The sequence below is a fragment of the Myotis myotis genome, unplaced genomic scaffold (genome assembly GCF_014108235.1).
Source record: "Myotis myotis isolate mMyoMyo1 unplaced genomic scaffold, mMyoMyo1.p scaffold_m19_p_15, whole genome shotgun sequence".
NCBI classification, from domain to species: domain Eukaryota; kingdom Metazoa; phylum Chordata; class Mammalia; order Chiroptera; family Vespertilionidae; genus Myotis; species Myotis myotis.
Genome location: NW_023416319.1, coordinates 9,803,581 through 9,827,327, shown reverse-complemented (window position 1 = coordinate 9,827,327; position 23,747 = coordinate 9,803,581). Strand labels below are relative to the sequence as shown.

Genomic DNA, 23,747 nt, shown 5'->3' with positions numbered 1-23,747 from the left:
CTTAGAGGAGTCTGTTAACTTACGCAGCTGTGTTCATATTGCAAGTGTCATTTAATCACCACAACAAAGAAAGCATTTTTATTTCCCTTATGCAGATATGCAAACTGAGACTCAGAAAGGTTAGACACTCTCTATGCAATCACATAGATAACACATAGCAAAGCTGGGATTTGAATCCTAGTTTAATTCATACTGTTCAGTAATGTGCTGATAACCAAGCACATTATCTTTGAAGTTTCTGTGTTGTATAACTGTCTGAATTCTTCTCAGAGTTTGGGATAAGATATACAAGTATTTTCTCTTCTAGAAACAGAGCAAAAGGATGAGTGAGACCCTAAATCCTCAAAAAAACAGTGAGATTCAAAGCAGAAAATCCAGTTCAAATATATGTAAAAAGAGTCAAAAGAAGAAGAAGGAAAAAAAAAAGGGACCAATAATAGGAGGCAATATTCAGTCCCAAGAACCAGGAGGGACCAGAATAGAATGTCAGCTTGGTCTTTATAGTCAGGAGTCTGGGTGATGACCAGGAGCAGACCCGAGTGTCTGTGTTGGGGAAAATGTGTGAGACCATCTTAAAGTAACATGCTTTGGGGCAAACCCAGAGTTTTAAGTGCTAGAGCAGCGGTTCTCAACCTGTGGGTTGCGACCCCTTTGGCAGTCAAATGACCCTTTCACAGGGGTCGCCTAAGACCATCCTTCATATCAGATATTTAGATTACGATTCATAACAGTAGCAACATTACAGTTATGAAGTAGCAACGAAAATAATTTTATGGTTGGGTCACAACATGAGGAACTGTATTTAAAGGGCCAGAAGGTTGAGAACCACTGTGCTAGAGGAATAGGCTTGATGGCATTCTCAATAGTGATTATTATTATAATCAGAGCAGTTATTTTTCTTTAATTCCTAGTATGTGTTCAGCACCGTATTTAGCTGTTTTATAAATTTTACCTCGGCTAGACCTGAGGTACATAGGGGTTCAGAAACTCGCTTATTTTTTAAAATTGATTTCAGAGAGGAAGTAAGAGGGAGAGAAAGATAGAAACATCAATGATGAGAGAGAATTATTGAAAGGCTGCCTCCTGCATCCCAACCCCCCCCACCCCCCCAAATGGGATCAAGCCCACAACCCGGGCATGTGCCCTGACCAGGAATCAAGTTGTGATCTCCTGGTTCATAGGTCGGTGCTCAACTACTGAGCCACACCGGCCAGGCCCAAAACTTGCTTATTAATCTCAATTAGAAAAGGACAAAGCTGGGATTTGGAGCCTAGCTAATCAGGTGCCCAAATTGAGACCTTTATAATTTATCATGTTGTTTCCTTAAAGGACAAGAAAATCAGAGTAACCGAAACTAGCCCCAAAACTCAAATAAAAGTCAAAGTATATATGTAATATTAAATGTGTTCAGAGCAGAAATAAGACTGAACAGGAAAAGGAGCAACCTCAATGTTACATACCATGTGTAAGATTGGCTCCGCTTTGATCTGTGTTAGACTCTGGAAGAATCTACCGATGTCCATCTCTGAGTGCAATTGGGCCACCATGCCTAAAGATAATTCAGGTAAACTCAGGGGCGGGTCCCTCAGGTTGGGGCTTGGAAAGTGAGACAGATGAAGAAAGGTCCTGGGGTCATTTTCTCTGGGTGGAAACACACTGGAGTTGTTGAGTGTCTTCAAGTCTGTAAAGAACTCTCTGTCAAGTACGGTCAACAGCTGTTGTTGGTCTCTGCTGTATGTGTAACTATGGTACCATAGACTTCCACTTAATTTAGGGAAATAATCCCTGACAGCAGCCAGTGACTGTTGGCAAACATCAGTTGTGAAAGCTAAGGAACCTCCTTCCTGAGGTCTTCATAAGATACATTCAGTATGCGATGATGTAAGGAGTGAGGCACATCAGGCGACCTCTCAAGGTCCCTTCTAGCCCTGAGGTTCTATTATCATCGCATATTTATAGAGCGCCAAAATTGGCTGTGTTCTTTTCAGGGAATAGAATTACATTCAGTCCCTGTCCAGGGCTATCACAGTCAAAATTAGACAGATCAGCAATACCTTGGTTGCCAAATCAAGTCCAAGTGTAGTGGGCACATGTCTGACTATCCCCGAGTGTGTATTCTCTTCAAGAACATTGGAGAGTGACCTAAGCGCATGGTGAAAGAGCTTCCATTATTGCAAAACACTCCAAGGAGATTCAATTAGGTTCGTCTAGGCATTTTTGTAAATCATAATAGTAATTTATTATCTGTTAAACAATCTAATTAGAATTATTGTCCTCAAAACATTAAATTCAGATTGAAATGCAATGTGCTGTGTTGCCAAACCTTTGTAAACAGTAGATATTATTTTGAATGGATGACTTAGAACTCCTCTGATTATGTACTATTGGGAGTCCATGCTCATTTAAAACTGCAAATAAAATCCTATATTTTTACTGAAAAAGTGGAAAACCCCATCATATATAGTAAAAATGAACAGTTTATATTGTCTGAATTTGAAAGAAATAATGTTCTCATATTTTTGTTTAACATTGACTATTATTTAATTGAGGATTTATTTTGACATTTAGCTAATCTCAGATATTAGCCAGTTGTAGATTTAGTGTATCAGACACCTGTACTTCCTTCTCCCAATAATCTTCCACACTTTGAAATTATTTTATACTTCTTATTTGGAAATATTTTCAAGCTTTCAGGAAAGCTTGAAGAATAGTTCAAAGACCATACATATACTCTTTAACTAGATTGACCTATTTATATTTTGTTCCAATTGCTTTATCATTTATGTATGCCTTCTCTATTGATCTTTTTCTCTCTACCTTTATATGCATATATTTTTAAGCCACTTGAAAGTAAGTTGCATGCATCACGCATCTGTGCATGTTTTTAAAGTAATGTGATTTTATAACTTCAAAGTAAAAATAACTTTTTTTCAGCTCTATTATTTGCCAACATATAGAGGCAACTTGAAGCATTATATTTTACCTTCCTTTTGTCCTGTTATCTATTTTGGCTACTATTCATGAGTTCCTTTTCATGCCTGGTACCTGTCATATATTGATTTTTTTTTTCAGACTGTCCTTTAATAAAGTCTCAGGTCTTTACATAAAGCACCTGTTACAACAACACATAATATTATAGCTTCGCCATTTGACATATTACAGGAATTTGTAAGGCGCTAAATTCTTGTTACATAATTTTAACTGAAGAAAACTCATTTTCATAATGTAAATATTAGTGTTTGAATAATTGAACTAGTTAGGCTTCTATTTAGTAAAATTACAAGGGTTCAGATGAAGTTTGTTTATTTTCTGTTTCAGTTTGACATGGTGTTCCAGGGCTGAACTTGAATGTTTGCATGTTTCCCTCACAGCAGTTTCTGATGCCACGAGTCTAAAACTGGATCTCACTGAAGGTGTAGCTGCATACATGCCAGAATGAACTGCAGCTGATAGAAAAAGGGAACAGGATTGAAGAGAAACAAAAATAATAGGGGAGGAGACATTTATTACCGTATTTTCATTAATGTCATTTATCAACGTCTTTACTGTTTGTAGTTAACACCAACTTTGAATAGATCAACTCTGAATATTTCTTCTGAGATATGGAAGAGATTAGGGGTAATTGTGGTGAGGTCAGTTCTCTAAAGTTTGTGATGTTCTTTGTGCATGAAGACAGGGAGCCTGAATCAGTGTAGGCTCAGGGAGAATGATGGTCTCGCTACTCAAATGGACTGTTTTGTGGGCAGAGGTGTTCCGTGCTTTCCTGGAGGAGTACAGATCAGAAAACAAACTCAAAATGCAGCGCGATGTCACCTTCATCACGTGGCCACTGACTGTTGACTTGGAATTTTATTAGACGGCCTCATTCTCTTCTGAGAACGTGTAATTCCTGTCTGTTAGCGTGTTTCTTCTTACATGTTTATTAGTGTTAACCACACTACTTGCTTGCTTTCTGTTAGACCTCTGCCAGAAAAGCTAGACAAAATTAGTTCCCAGAATACTTTTTTTTCTGTAACGCCAACACACAGGAGGCGCGATTTGTAGTAATTCTTATTCATTTGAAATATAGCAATTTGTTCCTGTCAGTGGAGGGTAGGTTTATTGTTCTAAATTGCCGGGGTTTGTTTTTGTTGGCGTATTCCCCAATACAAATTGAATGGCTGACAAAAATCTATTTGTATGACAGTTCAATCTAGATAAGTGCCCTCTGTTGCCTACTGGTGCAATTTGGGGTCTCGGAGATAAAAGCAAACTGAATACCAACCTCATAGCAGCTTCTTCCGCAGATACCAGAAGTAATCCATATTCCGCAGGTCCCAAATCAGACAGACAAAGGAGAAATCTGCATGCACATCGTCTCTCCTTTGAAATGGGCATCTTTTCGCTTCTACATAACAAAAGATGGGAATATCTAACTGAGGAGGACAATAAAGCAGCTGATAGGAGAGATGCCTATATGTGAAATTAAAGAGAAATGTATTGACTTGTAAAGTTGGAGAGAAGTCTGTTGCTTAGCATTTTCCCATAGTACGTTGGCTTTTGTCAAGTGAATTTGCTTTCTATTTTAACATGCCTATTCTGAAATACATTCTATCTTTAGACACCGATTCTTTGATAGCTTTGATATTTTTGCTAGAGGTAGGGTTGAAGGGGTCTCCTTTACTCCCCAAGATGAGGAGCTGAGAATTTGTACCTGTTGGCTTACCTCTGCCTAAAAAGGTGTCAGTCTTTCCATACAAGTATCTCTCAGATATAATTCATGTGCAAAAAGAGGGATGAAATATGTATAACGGCAGTTATGAGGAAAGAATTGAGACAAGTGCAAAAGAAAAAAAAAAGACATCCTGGAAACATGGCTAAAAGCTCCAATTGTAGATATTGTAAAAAATGGGATCTAATCCATAGGGCTTGTTGATCGATTGGATGTGGGGAGTAAGAGAGAGAGTGGGATAATTGCTGGATGTTTATCTGGGGAGACCATGTGCTTGGTAACAACATCAAATTAGGGACAGCAGAAGGAGCACAGCAGTATATAGAGAAAGAAACTGCCCCACTTGTGTTAAGTCGATGTGCCTTTAGGTGAGGTATGGCACCCAGTAGGAATTAGATCTGTGTGTAGAATCTGTAGAAAACATGTCTTTGACGGCCTGTGGGTGGTATTAGGACAGTGGGGTTAGGTGAGATCATTCAGGTCAGGTGGCTAAGTAAGGATGGAGACCTGGGCAGACTGAGAGAAGTTACCAGGCAGATCTGGGGAGACTGAGGGGGAGACCAGAAGGGTAGGAGGAATGCCAAAGGAAGCTTGTCTGTAACAGCTAAGGTGCAAGTGGTCAACAATGTCAGGTGTTATCAAGAGGTCCAGTGAGAAAAGGACCAAAAAGTGGCTATTGGGGCCAAAGTTGATACAGTTTGAATAACAATAAATAAGTTGTATTGGATTATGAGCCAAAGTTTAAAATAAATATCCATAAGTCTGTACTGATGTTAATAAGCGATTGAATAAAGATGAAATAGACAGATCCCCCATGCAGGAGAATGCAAATAGTGTATGTAGATACTCCTCCTCAGGAACATAGAGCATTACTCCCCACGCCACAAATGTGTGCCATGCACAGGGAGTACAGCGGGAAGGGAAAGGTAGTTCACGGTGGAGAAAACTGACAGACTCCGCTTCAGCCAGGTGACCCAGGCCAACATCAACAGTGATTAAGTCGTGTTGCTAGTATATACCTTTGAAATGATGTGATTGAAAATAGCACTTACTTCTGTAATCTTCCTCCCCCAAACTTATAACCCCAGTCTAGTGAAAAGAAAAACTTCACACCAATCTTAATTAAGGGACATTCTACAAAACACCTGACCAGTGCTCCTCAAAACTGTCCCGGTCATCAAAGAAAAGTCAGAGGTATTGTCACAGCCCAGCGCAGCCTAAGGAGGCATGACTCCTAACTGCGATGTGGAATCGGGTGGTATCCTGCGACAGAAAAAGAGCATTAAGTATTAAGGAAATCTGAGGAAAGTATGGACTTCAGTTAATAATGATGTATAATAATGAGCAATTGATTCATTAATTGTGACAAATGTACCATGTTAATGTAAGATGTTAATAATAGGAAATTGAGTGTGGGTCATATGGGAATTCTGTACTGTCTTTGCCACTTTTCTGTAACTCCATAGCTATTCTAAAATTAAAAGCTTATTTCAAAAATGTGGCCAATGATTTTGACAACTTGGAAGTCATTGGTGATCCTGGGGAATCCTCTGGTAAGGTAAGAAAGAATTCAGTTAGTTTTTAGTTGAGAGTGGCCAGGACATAAAGAAGTGATATTAGTGCTTGTAGAATATTCTTTCAAGAAGCTTGGCTAGGAAGGGAAAGATAAAAAGAGATTGGGCATTAGTTGGGGAGAGTATTATAGGGTAAAATAACTTTTTAAAATATGTAAAGCTGGGATACACTTGAAAATGTTTATATTCTTAAAGAAAAGAGTGACATTTTGAAGATACAAGAGAAAGAACATTTAATTGATGAAGCAAAGCCCCTGAGTAGGCAGTAATTTATTCAACTAAAAATGGAGAAATTTTTAGGAAGAACATGTAGTTTATGAATCAGGTATGAATATTTATACTTATTATATGTAACTAGAAGCCCAATGCATGAAATTCGTGCAAGGGGCTCAGCCTTCACAGCTGCAACGGCTTGCCTCGGCCCTCGCAGCTCCGGCTTTGTCCAGAAGGTCATCCGGAAGGACGTCTGGAAGGTTATTCAGCTGTCCAGTCTAATTAGCATATTATGCTTTATTATTATAGAAGATACTTTGGGTCACCCTGTTAAAGATGCATGTTTTTAAAGTAATGTGATTACTTGTTAGAGAAGTAATCTTCAAAATGTCTTCATAGAGAATTTGAGCTCAAAGAATTTTGTTTTATTGCCTAAGCATCAGTTTTATTGGCTATGTTCATAAAGCAGTAAAAAGTGTATCGTGCATCTCTGTATTGCTGCAACCTCACTGTGGCAAAGCATATTCTATAATAAAGAATCTGTCACAACATGGGTCCAAAAGTAAGTACCAGGAAAAATGTATTGTAAAAATTGTTTGCCCATGAGATGGCTGGTTCCAATGTAGAATTTTAGAGTAACCGCACAGGGAGTCACCAGATCCCAGGGGTAAGAGGCGATTCCTGACACATCTCAATAACCGGTGAGGCTCCTTTCCTGCCCTTTGGGTAGATTATTGTTGCTTTATGGTGTAGCCTTTGAAGATTAATCTTGAAACCTATCTAGCTACACCCATAGGTGTGGTTGTGACTCACCCTCTGAGATCAGACAAATAAAACATTCTACCTTAAGCATTTGTCACCTTTGAACTTTCTAATTTATTGTCAATATTCCCGACGTTGCCAATAATGCATAAGTAAAGGTTTGGTTTTTGTTTGTTTATTTTGGAGCAGGGTGACCAGGAACCAAATCTACAGACTATTCTACTGATGTTAAGTTCATAGAGCTAGGTGAACGGTGCAGGCAACCTGGCCTTGCGGAGTGAGTCCTAAGACCACCCCAGCCTGTCCTGGTGGTCTGCTTCAGTGACCAGTGACGAGAGCATTGGCGCTGAGAAACAATTTCTGCCCTCGTTCTGCCTGGTCTTTCCCAGCTGCGTGGTCATGGGCTGATCACCTCTCTATCTGACTTCGAACTCCTCAGCTCTAAATGTGTAGGCTGATCTAGGTGAGGCCTCAGGTCACTGCCAACTAAAAGATTCTGTCACTTATGTGTTACTAAGTGTGTGTGATGCATACTATGTGTCAGTTACACAGAATCCTCAGGATCATTTATTCTTGGAAATCTAGATCACTTGAAATTATGGCTATTGACAGATATTTCAATGAAGGATCACTTTTCAACCCTGATGCTCAGCAGATTACATAGGAGAACATAGATACAACTTAACTGTATACATGTATATACTTTGTTTAGTAGTTCTTTTAAAAATACAAATGAACCATGTGTTCAATAGCATTCATTTAGCAGAGGATCATTTTCCAGTGGGAGTGTATATCATATTCAAACAAAATAGTGAACATTTTGACATTCTGATTATTTTTTTTAATATATTTTATTGATTTTTTTACAGAGAGGAAGGGAGAGAGAGATAGAGAGTTAGAAACATCGATGGGAGAGAAACATCGATCAGCCGCCTCCTGCACATCTCCTACTGGGGATGTGCCCGCAACCCAGGTACATGCCCTTGACCGGAATCGAACCTGGGACCTTTCAGTCCGCAGGCCGACGCTCTATCCACTGAGCCAAACCGGTTTCGGCGACATTCTGATTATTTCAAATACAGTCTATGGAGTTATTTTATTTTTATTCAGAAAGACTTTAAAGAATTAGATTCCCTCCACTGCTTACTTACTCTATTCCAGATGTGGACAACATCTGGGCATTCTATCATGAACTTATTTTCTGAATGAAGTAACTTAATTATTGATTGACAAGCTAGCATGATTTAAGACACAGCCACACTGTGTTCAATAGCAGTGTCAAAGCCGTAAATACAAGCATATGCAAGCAAGTGGGGCCATGACACTAACTCACTCAACATTGCATTTTGAAACACTAATGCTAAACTTACATTTCAGGCTTAAGTTTAAACCTGCTGGAGAAGGAAATGAAGAAGTGCAGTTGCGTGATTTCTGTTTTACAAATCATTACATGATGCAGCAGCAGTGTGGTTGGAGTTCCTAGTGTAAATACAGGTCTCTCCTAGCATTGCAAATCACAAGTGGCGTTATTATTCCATGTGGGTTGCACATTGGTTTGTGTGAGCCCATATGCACAGATATATACATATATATCCTCATCTTTTGCATGTGTTCACATGTGACATGATAGCTAAATTTTAAAAAAAAAGTTAAGGAAAAAATGTGGTATATTTTACCTTATTTGCAGCCCAAAACATAAATATTCTTTTCAAACATGTAATCTTTTTTGAAAGTACAAGCAAAAATAATGACAGTGATCAGAATACAAATACATTCATATTTAAAAAATTTTTCCCCGAAAAGTTTAAATATCTCCTCCCGGTATTACATACTCAAGAACAATGGGCTATTTCAGTGCTCTCACACTCACCTGCTTTTCCAACTGTTGGCAGCTTTGCGGCAGGGCAGGGTAGCATTTTCTCTCTGGTGGCTTGCATATGGTCCATTGGCCATGAGTTTATGGTAGATAGAAAGTGTGTTTTCCCTTTATTAACACTGCAGTATTGGTGACATGTGGCATGTGTACTTTCCAGCGAATGAGCTTGACCTTTAACTCTAAAGAGTCCCTCGAGCAAGAGCAAGCTATGTTTAGTGAAATGATTACTTAGAAGAAACAGATTGCAACTTAATTCCTCTAATATCATTCAAGAAAGGCAGTAAAGTTTTTACCATTAAAAATTGTCCAAAAATTAGAGCAGCAAAAATAGGAAATTGGGCAAAACAGTACAGTGGGATTACTGGGTTAAATAATAGGAACTTCTTAAAGCTAGTTGTGGTATATGTTGGCCAATCATTTTCTAGGAAGGATGCACTAATTTGTACTTTCAGCCTTGTATGTGTTCTGGCTTTATTGGATCCTTTCCAGTGTTACCAGCTAATATTTAGTTGAACATCCTTTGCAGGGTTATCATATCCAAGGTATTATGGATAGGTTTTCACTTGTATATAGTATTTAAATCCTCTGGGAAATAAATATTATCAACACTCGTTTAGAGATTGAGGAAACTGATATTCAGGAAATGTCATTTGCCCAAGATCACATACTGAAATGTTATCTCTGTTCTCTTCACTCAGGACCTGTGCTTTTTCATCCTAACAACTTTCCAGGGATCAGACATTTGCCTAACAGTTTACTTTTCCTTTACCTAAATCATGTAGTATGGCATATTTTAATCAGAAATCGCTTGTTGCTAGAAATTAACCTAACACAGAGAACACCCTGATAAACAAAATTTCACAAATTCCTTTTTCTTTTCTTCTCCAAAATTTAAATTTCCTGTCCTGGACTAACGGAGCCTTTTTAAGTCCTGGGTCAATGGTGGAGTGTGGACGCAAAACTGAACTTAGCCATGGAGTAATGGAAGTGAGGTTAAAAATGGAATGCTTTGTGCCAAAGATAGATGCATTTTAGAAAATGCCATCTGGGCATTATGGAAGTATGATATTATTTAATTAGAACCAGATAAAATTAGGTAAGAAATGAATGCCAGCAATTATATGACTAGCTAATAAATACAATTTCACGGTATTCTATAGACATCCCAGAGTGTTAATTATAACAGGGGCAGTTAAATTCTTTAGAGCAGTTAAATTCTTTGGCTATGAAAGCATAACAGTTTTTAATAGGTGTATCACCTGGTAACCTTGAGCATTATTAAATATATGGAGACTGAAAGACATGTAGAAGCAATGGAAAAGTCTGGCCAGACCGGGTAATTTGTTTTAGACCTATGGAGAAATCTATTAACCATTTCTTCTATAGACCAATTTGATTAGGAATTAGGACAAGCTGTTCTTTCATTACTTACCAAAACCATACTGCACTTTGTATCAATTATTTGGCTGTCTGCAGCACATAGATTAGAATAAAGGCCTTTCTTAGTGTTTGCAAATGTTGTGGATTGCTGATTAGTAATTAAAGTACTGAATGAAGAAAATTAGGCCCAAACTGAATGGGAATGAGAAAGTCTTAATTCTGTGATACAGATGTTAGACACAGATTGTCTTGAGCAGCCCATTCAACATAGCGACATTGTACATAACCATGGAGTGTTTGCCTCCCCTGGAAAACTCAGGCCGAATGCCTTGGAGATGGTTTCCGCTCCCATGCCTTGTGATGTAGCTGTATGGGTATTAATTTAGTGAAATATCCTGTCTGCCAGGTGTGGGAACTAGCTGATTTTATTGTAATACCAGATCATTACTTAATTCATATGCAACAGAGTGCAGCACATGGAAAGCATTATAAATCTATTTACAATGTGGCTGGTCTGATGATAACATTGTATTAAATTCCCAGGTGAGGCAATTTAAGCAATTGCTTTGCCATGTGCACTCCTTGGAAATTAAATTCTCATATACGCTTTGGTAATAACCCAACTTCATTGTTATGCTTATGCTAGTGGTGGGCCATAGAATCCTCCTGCTGGTTATGTATACCCTGTTTCACATGTAGACTCACACAGGAGACGGTGTCCCAGATCACAGTTCTTAATTAGTGTAAGCTAAGTTAATTTTCATTTTGTTTCTAGTTTAGCAGTGCCTGTCTAGAATATATTCAGTTCAGTTGGGAAATGTTAAGGCTTGGGTCAAGTAGATAGATTGTTATAAGCCAAATTGCCAGATAGAACTGAGCGAGGCTATCTGTTTGAACTTGGCTTAAAGGAAATTACCCACTCAGTATGCAAAAGTTCTGTTCATATACCAAGTGAAAACTGCTTGGAATCTGAAATTCTCACTTTCATAGCCAAAGACTCACTTTTGTCATCAGTTTAAAATACCCATGAAACTTAGTGCATCTAACTTCTTAAGGATAACAATCAGTTGTTTAACTTGTCATATTTTTTTTTTTAGTTCATCTATGGTGTGTAGATTTTTCCTTCCAATTGTGTGTAGTTCACCTAAGTGTATGTTACACAAACACAACTAAAAATGAGGAATGCTCTTGTATTTAACATTGTGTGTGTGTGTGTGTGTGTGTGTGTGTGTGTGTGTGTGTGGCAAATATTGTCAGCTGCGGCTTTTCCACCCTTATGGTACAGACCCCAAAATTGCAATAGATTACAAACTGCACAGAGCTTCTGTCTTCTCCAGAAGCCACACATAAAGCACCAGTAGTCAGTAGTAACTGACAACTAAGACTAAAAATGTTGACAATTTCTTGATTTGCCTGGTTAGCTTATGTATAGAAGTCATTAACTATTTATAAAATGCATTATGAATTGGGTTCCTTCAAACTGTAGCTGAGTGTGTGACATTTCCAGCTCAAATTCTCATGCTTGCATTTGGCTAAAGTACAGATTTTATACAGTTGATAATAAAGTAGAATTATTTCAGTTAGTTTATCAAGCTACAGGAGATGTTTCAGTTTCATTAACTTTGAATCTTCCAAATTAAAGTATAACATAGTAGTTAGTAAGGTAGAGTGCGGTTTTTAAAAGTTCCATAAAAGTGAAATAATTTATTGATTTTTTTTTTTGAGGAAAAATATCCATAAAATAAGCAGTTTGTCACCCAGAGGACTTTACCTTTTTTTTTTTTTTTCTTTTGGTATTCATTTAGTTTAATGATGATCCTGCAAACTAAATTATGGCTGATTACAATCAGCTCACTTAAAATTTTAAACCATGAAAAATTAGAAAATACCAGTGCCTGGCATTAAAATATAATTTTTTTATCTTTATTGTTGAGAGTATTACAGATGTCTTTCCGTCTTCCCCCCATGGCCTCTCTCCACCTGGTTCCTGCCCCCATAATTCTGAATCAAACCAGGTCTTGATTTTTTTTTAAAAAAAAGTATAAAATGATACTCAAGTGTAAAGTGTTCCGTTTCCAGCATTGGTTGTATCATTTTCATGAGGAACTATTTCTGACATTTGAAATGAGTTACCTTTTCATTCTCTAGTGAAAGCCAGTCCTGTCAGGGAACATTTTGTAAACTCAGCGCATCATTTGCTTAATTACATCCAGAAAGCCATCCAAATGACCAGGGTCTACCATCCCAGTGGTGAAGAATGGCATCCATAGGGGGACCACCCTTCAACTGTGGATAAATCCTTCTCCCCTTGGTGCTGAGCATGTACACTCTTAATGGCTGCTTTTCAAAAGCAATGGATTCTAACCAAAACAAGATGAGATATTTAGGGATACATGCTTGTAATGTTCCACGTTTGAAGTATAGTAAATCAAAATAAAAATATAATGTAATTGAACAATCTATGCCAATTTGTTGGTATTTGGGTGAGAAAGGGGAAAAACAAAAACAATCTCCATGTGAAATTCTTGCATACTGGGGAACGTTTTAGTCCCCCATAGTGATGAAATGAATAATTAAAGAGGCAGCTCTGATACCACAGCCTGTTTAAAGGTTCTCATTTCCTTTAATGCTGTAAAATACTTTGGCTTAGCTAGTTTGAAACGACCATAGTGGGGATCTGCATATGGGCAAAAGAAAGGTTCGGCTTGATCTAATTACCGTGGTAAGGCCATGAAGTACTAGGATACTGTCCTTGTAACTTACATTTTTCTGTACAGTTCTGTATGAAGTTAATAGAAATAGCTAATTAATAGCAGCTTCTGTAAATACAGTATGGGAAGCAGGGTCCATGAATATGCTGTCTGTGGTGGTAAGAAGTCTGGCATGTTCACAAGTGAATGAGGGGGTCACTCCTGAATTGTTGAGATGTCTGATATAGATGCCATTACTGACCTCGGGCTAATGACTTAACTTTTCTCCCTCATCCTCTCTGCAGCATCATTGGTTGTAGTTCTCTACCTACAGACTGACTGCATTTGCCTGGGTATAAATAAGTTAGACATTTATATCAGGGAAGGCAAGCTTGGGGTAGAGACTCAGGGCAGAGATGGGATGCCATCATCTACTTTGTATTGAAACATTTTGCATTTTCTTTGCATCTTTTACCTGAGTGTATCCAGAGGGCAATAAACTGGTGAGGAAATTTTGTGTGATAGAATGAGCACCGAGCTGTAAGTCAGGACCCCAGGGTTCTAGTTTCAGTTTAACCAAAGCTACCTTTAGAACACCATGAGACTGGCTCCACCGCCGCCCCCCCGCCCCCCAAATAATAAAGGAGTATCTAGATTTATTTATTTATTTATTTATTTATTTATACTCCATTCAGCCCTTCATCTAGGTTCTGCCAGAGAGTTAAGCCCTAATGCCCTAAGGCTTCTGTTCTATGTAATAAATTTAATTCTCTCTTACGTATCATTTTTGGGAGAAGTCAGAAAAATAGTCACTGAAATAATTTTTTGTGTTTTATGGTTCAGATAACAACCACAGTTGAGAAAGGCTGCAACTTTAAAGTGATTTAAAGTCTACTGGTTTTTCTTGTCAAATATCCTTTTAAGTTCTACTGTGAGTTTATGTTTAAGATATTATGATCGCTATGTGGCAAAAGCAGGGTTACTCCCTAGTTTAGAAGTCTAATTAAAAATCTTGTGGACTTCTGCTCATGGACTATGGAGTGTCCTTTCAAACTGCAATAACTTTTTGGATCACAATTGGACAGGTGAGAAATTTTAAGTTCTCCACTGTAGACCTGAAGTGAGAAAAAAATTGCCATTTTCCAACTGCCGTTTTCCAATCAACTGTGCTTACTCAGTTCAGAAGCAGAAAAGGCAGCCAAGTTGCCCGTAAATCTGCATCTGGGCCTGAAGTAGCGATGCGCAGCAGCATCTGAGCACTGCACTCCAGCTTCCCAACTAATCTTCCGAGCCTTTAGCTTTTCCAAATGCGTGTAATTTAGAAGTTGCTTGCAGACATGTCCCTCTGACTTTACAGGTAAAGGTAGACTTCTTGTAAAACAGAATTTCTGTGTGTGAAACCTTGACTCGTGGCCCACTTGTCTTTATTTACTGGGGCTGGGAAAAGTTGACTCACAGCCTACTTGCTTTTATTTACAAGGATTGGGAAATTTTATTCGTTTTAACACACACACACACACACACACACACACACACAAACACTCACACTCCCATACTTTTCCTTAGTTACTTATAGAGGACTTAGAGACATTTAAATTATTGTCCCAAAATGGGTTGGACTTTTAAATTTCATCTCTTTTTAGTTAGTTAACATCACAATAATGAAATGATAGGTGAACAATTTCCCAAGCATTCCAGTGTATGTATGCAGTTATAATATTATCCTAGAATTAGAGATTTAAAAAGACTTGTAATTGTAAAATCCATTTTCTGCCACACTATTAAAGAACCCCATATACTCTCGTCTTTTTAATTGCAGCCTGGTGCGTTTTGCAGATATACAGCTATGTAGCTGTATTTCCTTCAGCTTAGTGTTCTTATTTGAATGACTGTGTGTGGAATAACATACCAGTTCCGATCCATTTTGATTATTAATGGAGTCCTTACACAGTGCAGTTTTCTTTCATTATTGGCATTTGAAAACCTTCTAATTTACATTAAACTTCTCAAGTTCAAGAACTTTACACAACTTTGGTTTGCAGGTTTTAGCAAATAGGTTTCCATTAGGGGGCTCTCGAGGTTTGAGATGATCAGCCTTGATACCAATAATGCTTCGAAGCCTTTACTTTCTAACGTTCCTCTCGCTCTCTCCCTTTTTGTTTTGTTTTACAGAAAAGGTCACGGATCGCCTACAGTGACGAAGTGCGCAATGAGCTCCTAGGGGATGACGGGAATTCCTCGGAGAGCCAGGTAGAATGCTAATCAGCAAGGCCCGGTGGGTGGCTGGAGGGTGAAGGAGGTCACTGGCACACTGGGCTCTCAAGCTGCTCCTTAACAGCATTAGCGGCAACTCATGTGGAAGTGATACTGTTTAATGCAAAGCTGGAGTCTTAATCAACTTCAAAATGTTTCTTGGAGATCTTACATTTAACCCTTTACCTTGGGATCACTGTCTGCTATCTTTTAAAAAAATCTTTTCTTCTCCTTTCTTTATTATTTAGTACTTAAGGAATAACTTGAAACACACTGTTTGCAGACAAAGCCAAGGTCTTCACCTCCAACACATGTAAAAGGAATAAAAAAGTACACAATGCAGCTTTGATAATAATGCAGTATAATTAAATCAACACTTGCAGCAAAACAAATGAAAGTAAGCCTTCAAAATTCAACAGGGCAGCCCAGTCTCCCATTGTGTCGATTCTTAAAAATACATTCAGTAAAATGCAAATTGTAAGTACCAGTGTGAAACTTGGATACGCATATAGAGGTAGTGGCCTCTGTGAAATAATACAATAGTAATAATAATGGGAAAAGTCGTTTTGCAATTTAAGATCTGCACAAGCAAAAAGTAAGGTACAATTTCTTCTTAAAAGGGCCTGTAACTTGGCTGTCAATTCTCATAGGGTTACACGGTAGTGTCCTGAGTCCAATTAATGTCCCACTTCTTTCTCTGAATTAATACTGCAGATTTCATTAATTCATATAGATAACGTATGACTTTTAAAAAGCGTTTCAAGAACCTCAGTGCTGAGATTGATTTTTTTTAAATGTCTCAAACAAACCTAGTGACTGATTGTCTTTGACACTTTTAAAGAAAATAAATGATAGGGAACTTCACAAGCAAGAACTGAGCATGTTTATTAACGTTACTTTGGCAAGTGTTATAAAGGTCTCTGCTCTGCCTAAATAAAAATGAACATAAATCATTCATTGAGTAAAACAAAATTTTAATAAGATTGTAAAACATAAATAATATATTGATACACATTGTAAAATTGCATACTTGTATTTACCATTTCACATAAATTATAGCTCTACATGTGCTGAAACTATGTTACTATTTACTGTAATATTAATACTATAAACAGGGGTGTTGCTTATGTGATTAAGGCCCCATCCATCCACCCCCAAAAAACAAGGATCACTGAGGTGATGGTTTGTTTTTGGAAAGACCTCACCCCCTCCCCTATTTGGATGTTATATCAGCTTGAGTTCAGACATGTAAACATTTTAATATTTGACTGGGGATTTCAGCTTTCCTGATTGAAATGTAAGAATAACTAAGGGGGAAAATTATACAGAGCACATCAAACAAAAAGGGTGATGTGATAAAGGGTTTTGCTCATAATAGATTAAATAATGTAAGAATGAGAAAGAAATATTTTCTTCCTATTTTAAGTGAGATTTAGGTTGCTCATACCTCTTGATTGAGTGAATCATAATTTTATTTCCTATCTTTACTGCAGAGAAAGCATTATCTTTTTTTACAAAAAAAGTGAATGCGTAGTTCTCATGTCAGTTCTTTAAAAAGCTATAGATCTTCCTCTCATTTGAAACTACTGCCTAACAGAGAGGAAATGGAAAGGAAGGGGTACCCTGTCTAACTCAGACTCCTTTATTGTAATGGATGTTGTAGTATATGTCAGGGATCCCTCTCTTTTTTTTAAAGGCATGTTCACTTCTCTTAATGGACATTTTATGTGCCTAAAACATTTGTCTTACGTGCATATGGGTATGATTTTTTATGCCTAAAGAAAAATATTCCACAAAAATAGATTGAGTTCATATTTTCTGAATTTTGCAAATTATATTCCTGTCACTTTAAAATGATTACACAGAGATTTTCCCATGGACTTATATAAATCAAACTTACACATTCTGAAAGTGCTCGGAGAACCTGAAGTTTAGTCATAAGGACCTGTCACTTCCATAAATAGAGTATGATAAATTATAGTCATGGGTATGTAACGGTTAGATTATTACTTATGTGAACTTTTCCATCTAAAATTTGAATTAGGTTTGAAAGTTCAAAGAGACCACACTTAACTTTTTGGATATTTAGTTACCAGGTATAGAAAAATTTCCATATCATACTGAAGAAATTAAATTTTGTTTTAGGTTCTCTTATCATAATATAGGAATTAAAATCCCTCCAACTAAAACATCCATAACAGGAATGCTCACTTGAGAATAACTCTTTATTCCGCATCTGTATTCATTCAGACGATGGAATTAAAACAGAAGCCTTTTCCTTACAGGAAGAAAGGATTTTAAGTTGGCTCTTCATGTTAGTGTTTGTAGCTGAGTGGCAGAGAAGGTAGTCTTTTCTGGGCTTATCTGTCACTTATATAAGAAAATATTTTCTGCCCACAAATAAGTTTATATTCCAGTTAATTTTTGGAACATTTCTTTTTTCAGAACTTATTGGCCTATCATAAACTTTCAATGTACAGAGAAAACTTGGAAGTAAACAAAATGAGACAAAAATAGCAATATTTGTTTCATTGAAATTGGGATATATCTCAATTTTTTAATTATAGATGAGAAATAATAAAGAACTCATAGCAATGGTTAAAATAGGTAAAATAATCTAAGTACTGACTGTTTAGTTATTTTTTATGCAGTATACATATCATCCCTATTGTGACTTTTTGGTGGTGATTTACAAAAATGTGAATGCCATAGCTATTATTTCTCATTCTGGCCATTTATAATGGTTTTTTTTCTTAGGCATTTAAAACCTGGTTGTTTATACACATAAATATAGTCTTCCAATTAACTATAGAGTATATTAATTTCCATATATATATATATATATATATATATATATATATATCTCAACATTTCCACCATGATTGGAAATGCCCCGCATATAGTACACAATTTCATTTAATTCCAAATTAATTGCTTTGTATAAATTTATTTCTGATTCTATCTATTTCTTATATATCCAAATATAGTTCATCCCTGATTTACAAAGATGGGACAAAATTACCTACTTTGCACATTTGAGTACTATTGTTGGGTCATCAGCTTTCCAAGGATTGCTGTCTTAGGCATTATCATTCTGTTCTTTTAAAATGTCATGTTTCCCATACAGCCACATTTTAGAACTTGAGAGAATTGAGTTTTTTAAATACAACAATGTTGTATTTAGCGTGGAAACCTTAATAGTTATCTTGATTTAGTTTAATAAAAACCATCCTCAGAAAAGGAAAAAACATACACAGAGAAACAAAAACCATCTTATACAATTAAATCCTCTTCATAGTAAAGTGTCCTAATGGAGCATATAAATTGTTCCGAGCAAATAAAATGTTCCAAGCAATACTTTGAACCCTAATCGTCTCTCAGTTTCCTTATGCAAAATTATATCGATCAATGAATAAGCCTGAGTAAATGAAATGTGAGTAAATCCTAAATAGAAGGTTCAAAGAAAGATCTATAAAGAGTAGGATATTTGCAAACGTGCCAGAAGTTGGGTGGTAAAGCAATAGTTAGTAGATAGGATTGCTTAATTTTTTAATACGAGGTTCTCGTAAGTTCCGATTTGAGCTTGCTGTGCATAAAGTGTGTCAAACTCCAGCCCCAGAGCAGGGGGTGAAGTCGGTCAATTTAATTCCCCGAGATCTAAAGGAGGTCGGTATCATTTCATACAGCCCTGGCAGAGCAGATCATTACCAGGCACAAATCTGTTCGTTACGTGCTGAGGGTTTATAGCCAAATAAATAGACTGTCATCATAAGTTCAGAAAATTGTGTGTTCGACCCACGATAATGTGTAAAGGGCGTTTAATAGAGTTCAGCATTTATTCGTTATCTGTATGCGGACAGAGACGCCAGTCGCGTTATCAGCTTTTTTAAAAAAATTGGGGAGTTGCGGGGTCACGTGGCGCGGCGCCCACTCGGAGGCGCGCATGGGCCGCACACGCTCCGCAGCGCAGGTTTGATTTCAGTCGCAGGCAGCAGAAGGCTTACCCACAAGAGATTCCACTGGTTCAAACCAGCGTAAACCAGATTTTGTTTTCAGCCCACAAAGGAACAGATTACCTCTTGTATCAAATTCTGCATTGAGGGAGGGAAAAAACACGTCTTTGTTTCAAAAAAAAAAAAAAAAAAAAAAGATGTTGATTATCATAACTCAACGTGGTGGCATGGTACACTTTCATGTGGCCTCTGATGGAGCTGGTAACGCGATAAAATAAGAAATCACTCCTTCCAGTCTAGTCTAAGCATTGTTAATTTTCAAATATAGCCCATCTTTTGTTTACTTGAATGAAAACTCTCAGCCCTTAAAAAAAAAAAAAATAGAGATTAAAACCCCTCCCCTTACCTAGCTTAGCTACAAATCCGGTGCAGAGCCTGCACGCAGCCATGCAGCACAAACAAGATAGAACGGGTTTTTGTTTGGAACCTATTGAAACAACAAATGGGGAGCATTTGAAACACTCATTGATTATGGCAGGGTGGCATGCCCCAAATGGTCTCCATTGCTGAGGAGTAGTTTTAAACTTTGGCCCTTTAAGTATCATAGTCAAGTGATGAATGGTGCCCCCAGAAAGAAAAGATAGCTGTGCGATCAATTCCCAGATCGTCTCTTCCTGAGAATTAATGTTTGCCTTTTTCTCCCATGATGTTCGGAGAGCAAAGAGAAAGATTCCGATATATGATAGGCCAGGTATTTGAGTTTCAAATGTTACCTCTTCCGGGCAAGAATAGTAACTTTCCACATAAAATGATGAGGGCCTTTACTCATACCCATCGGATGTTTGCTGAGAGAGTGAGCAAGCTTATTAATTAAAACTAATGGCAACTTCTTGTATATTTTGAAAAGATGACATTAAAAGTTTCATTTTCACTAAATGCACTGTGAGACATTATGTAATAAATTCTGTACCCATTTTATAAGAGTTTCATAACAATTCTGAAAACTCATTCTTTTGTACTTGAAATACTTTTCATATAACAAATGAAATATCAGCATAGGCTGGAATGTATGCTGCCTTCTTTGAATTGGAGACAAAAACAGCATTAAGCGTTGAGAAATCCGGGCTATAGTAAACATGATACTTTTAGAGACACTTATAGTGAGCAATTCATAGCACGTTTCTCCCAAAGCAATAGTTTAATTTATTGGCCTGCATATGTCAAGTGTTACAACAGATGTTACAGATATTTGGATGTTTAAAAATATCAGTTGTGGCCCTGAATTGCTGAGGATGCACATTTCAGACTTAGAATGTGGTTTATGGTCTCTTACAACACAGGTTTCAGTTTCTGTTCATTGCAGAAGCTATGGCATTCATCTCAACCATACAATGACATTTGTGTTGTATAATACTGTCAAACATACACACCTACACACACAAAGAATGAGTCAGACATTGTATATCCATTTTCTAGTATCTAAAGAGTTAAGCAACTTATTTTATTGTTATATTTAAGACAAATAGAAAAATGTTCTACAAAGGAGAATTAAAATGTTACAGGACAATTTACTAACAAGTAGAGAGTGGCTTGGGGTCTGTCTTTAGTGAAAACAGATTGCAGTACAAATGAAGTCAGAGAGCTCATTGCTTTGAGATAGCCCATTTTACAAAATGAAAAAGATTGAAAAATAAAGAAACATCAAAAAAACATTTTGAAACGCCATGTGACTGCAGTAGCCTCTGAAACAAAACAAACACCTAGAAATTAGCTCTAATCTACACACTATTTTTAAGGATAGTGAAATATTTTCTGATACCATATCCTAAATATTATCTATCCTAGCATGCTTTATTCTCAGTTAAATAATGTCATCTCCTAATGCAATCTTTTTACTAGGGTAGGTACAGGTATGATATTAACTAACATGATAGTTTGTTTTAAATACTTATTGGGACAAAAGCATTAACTATTAATCATTTTCATTTGTGGAAAATCGGAAATCAGTTGTCAAGATTGAAAATCAAGAAACATCCTGAAAACTTGTATATACAAAACCTTTTCAGTGGTACATTCTTAGAAGAGAGGAACAGTAAACTTGTTTTCTTTCTTTATAATATAGACTTCTATGAAGTCGTTCCCCTTTATTTCATGATGGTGTCTTAGATGTACTTTAAAAGAGAATTTCACACTATTCTCTTTGTTGAATGTGACAGTGTGAGAAAGTGATCTTTATTCGTTCAAAAAACTCTGCATGTAGTCTATGTTTAGGTTCTTTTAATGTGTTTGTCTGTGATTTTTAAATGCTAAACATGTAAACAGATAAATTGTCAATGTTAATTCTGTATCCTGTCACACAACTGATCTTTCTTTCCTGCCATTTCTTTCCTTTTTATCTTATTTTTGTGCATTCATGTTGCAGTTGATAAAATTACGTGAAGAGGTGAGTACTTCTTAGCTTGCTTTTTTTTTTTTTTTTTAAATTCTGCTTTTCCTTATAAAATTGAGTTTCTAAATCTGGAGTAAGATCTTTGGGCTCATTTTTCTAGGAAAATCCGCACATAGCAAAAGTATTGATTATATTGCTAGACATATTCTCTGCTGATTATCTTTCAAAAACAAATCTATCCAAATTATGCTTGTCTCAGTGATCATTGTGGTTTGTTAGCATCGGGGGGGGGGGGGATTCATATTTTAAAAGCCAAAAATGGAGGAAAAACAAAGGAATATCTTAAAGCTATGCTCAAGTATCGTTTTAATATAGACCAACTTCAGATTTGTTTTATTTGTATTGGTTTCATAAAGAAGTCAATATGATTCATTTTTTTTCTGATTTACTGTACTGAAAACTTTTTTTTACATAAACTTCTTCGCTTCACCCAAAATTCAACCTATGATACCATGAATCTATTATCCTTTTGGGGAAACACAGATATGTTATAAATGCACTACTAGTCTGTGTACACGGATACCCAAGAAGAGCCAAAGCTCTCGTCACTGTGAAACACATTCCTTTCTGCAGGAAATAGCACCCAAGTGAGCTCTCACTTTCCTGAGTTTGCTGGCCTGTTTCATAGTGCAGCCTAAGACTTTTGTGTGGCCCAGCACATATTTACAGCAATGCTTACAATTTTCTCCCCATGTCAGTGAGGAATGCTGAATGATTCTATATTTCTTTTTAATTAGAAAGCTCATCAACTATGCTTTGATACTCATTTCAGAGACAGTAGTTTTATTCTTTATTGAATGAGGTTGAGTTGTTACTTTTTTATTAGAGCATAAAATAATGGCCCATATTGCAATTTTAAAATTGTTCAGTTGCTTATGATCCTAAGAGTACTGTGAATTATTTCTGAGTTTAGATTGCATTGACTCAGATTTTCCTAGAAGTTTTTTATTGCTACGCCATCATTCTCGAGGTGATGCGAGTGCTAGTGTAGAGGCTTGTAGATAGTGGTTTTCAACAATTCTTATGATTGAAGATACATGAGTGATGTCTTCTCTTAGTAAAAGTAATAATGACATATAAAATGGAGGGTGAAAATACACAAAACCCGCACCCTCTAACCTTTTTGCATTTTTTTTATCTTTCCTACATTGAAGATGTGTATACACTGAACAAATATAATCAATTGCAGTTCTGACATATAGATTATTCCTTAAGGGAATGATGCATCCATGTTATTTCTTTTGCAAGACAGAATATCTACTTGTGTATATTTGCATATGTTCATGCTTAGGTGAAGAATCTGAATTCTCAAATGTTATTGGAACTAACAATTGACTTGAAAACCTCTGTATAAGGAAATTCATTACACGAAGCTCTGGCTCCTAAATTTAGCAATGAATATAATCAATAAAAGTGTGTGCCTTATCACAATTGGCATTTTTGACAGAAGGCTCTTTTTGCTGTTGTTGGTAAGCTGAATTGTGTGGACAGCAATCTTAATTCTAAAAGATGCTAACATCACCTCTGCATTTCTTTTAACATTTTGTGGTGCCTATCACAGCAGTTTCATCAGTTATGCACGTTGCCAAAACTGTAACCTGCAATGCAGTTGTACTTGGAAGAATGATATCACTCAACTAATGGAATAATATACTCTAAAAATGGTCTTTTAACAATCTTTGAAAAGGATGCAGCATTGATATTTATAGAACAGATCACAGTGATGTCAGTGCATTGGTGCATGGTTTCCTCAGAAGGAATTGTTTCTCAGCTAGGATTCTAATAGGAATCAAACTGAATGTACCCTACTTTTCTTTCTGGTACCAATCCTAAGAAAACAGGCACTCGTCTCCTCTGAAATAGGATGTTTTGTTGTGTTTGGAAGC

The 23,747-nt window shown here is 36.8% G+C and overlaps 1 protein-coding gene across 9 annotated transcripts in view; it reads left to right on the top strand.

The window, feature by feature from the left end:
* VTI1A (vesicle transport through interaction with t-SNAREs 1A) overlaps window positions 1-23,747 on the top strand; it is a 314,965-nt gene that overhangs the window by 50,234 nt on the left and 240,984 nt on the right. For 7 of the 9 annotated variants that reach the window (XR_004972119.1, XR_004972117.1, XR_004972120.1 and 4 more), the window contains exons 4-5: window positions 15,379-15,456; window positions 21,835-21,855. Coding sequence is in view for 5 of the 9 variants with exons in the window: in XM_036335989.1 (XP_036191882.1) it covers window positions 15,379-15,456; window positions 21,835-21,855 (99 nt within the window). In the remaining 4 variants the exon portion in view is untranslated. The remainder of the gene's footprint in view (window positions 1-15,378; window positions 15,457-21,834; window positions 21,856-23,747) is intronic. The other 2 variants (XM_036335991.1, XM_036335994.1) reach the window with 1 other exon arrangement.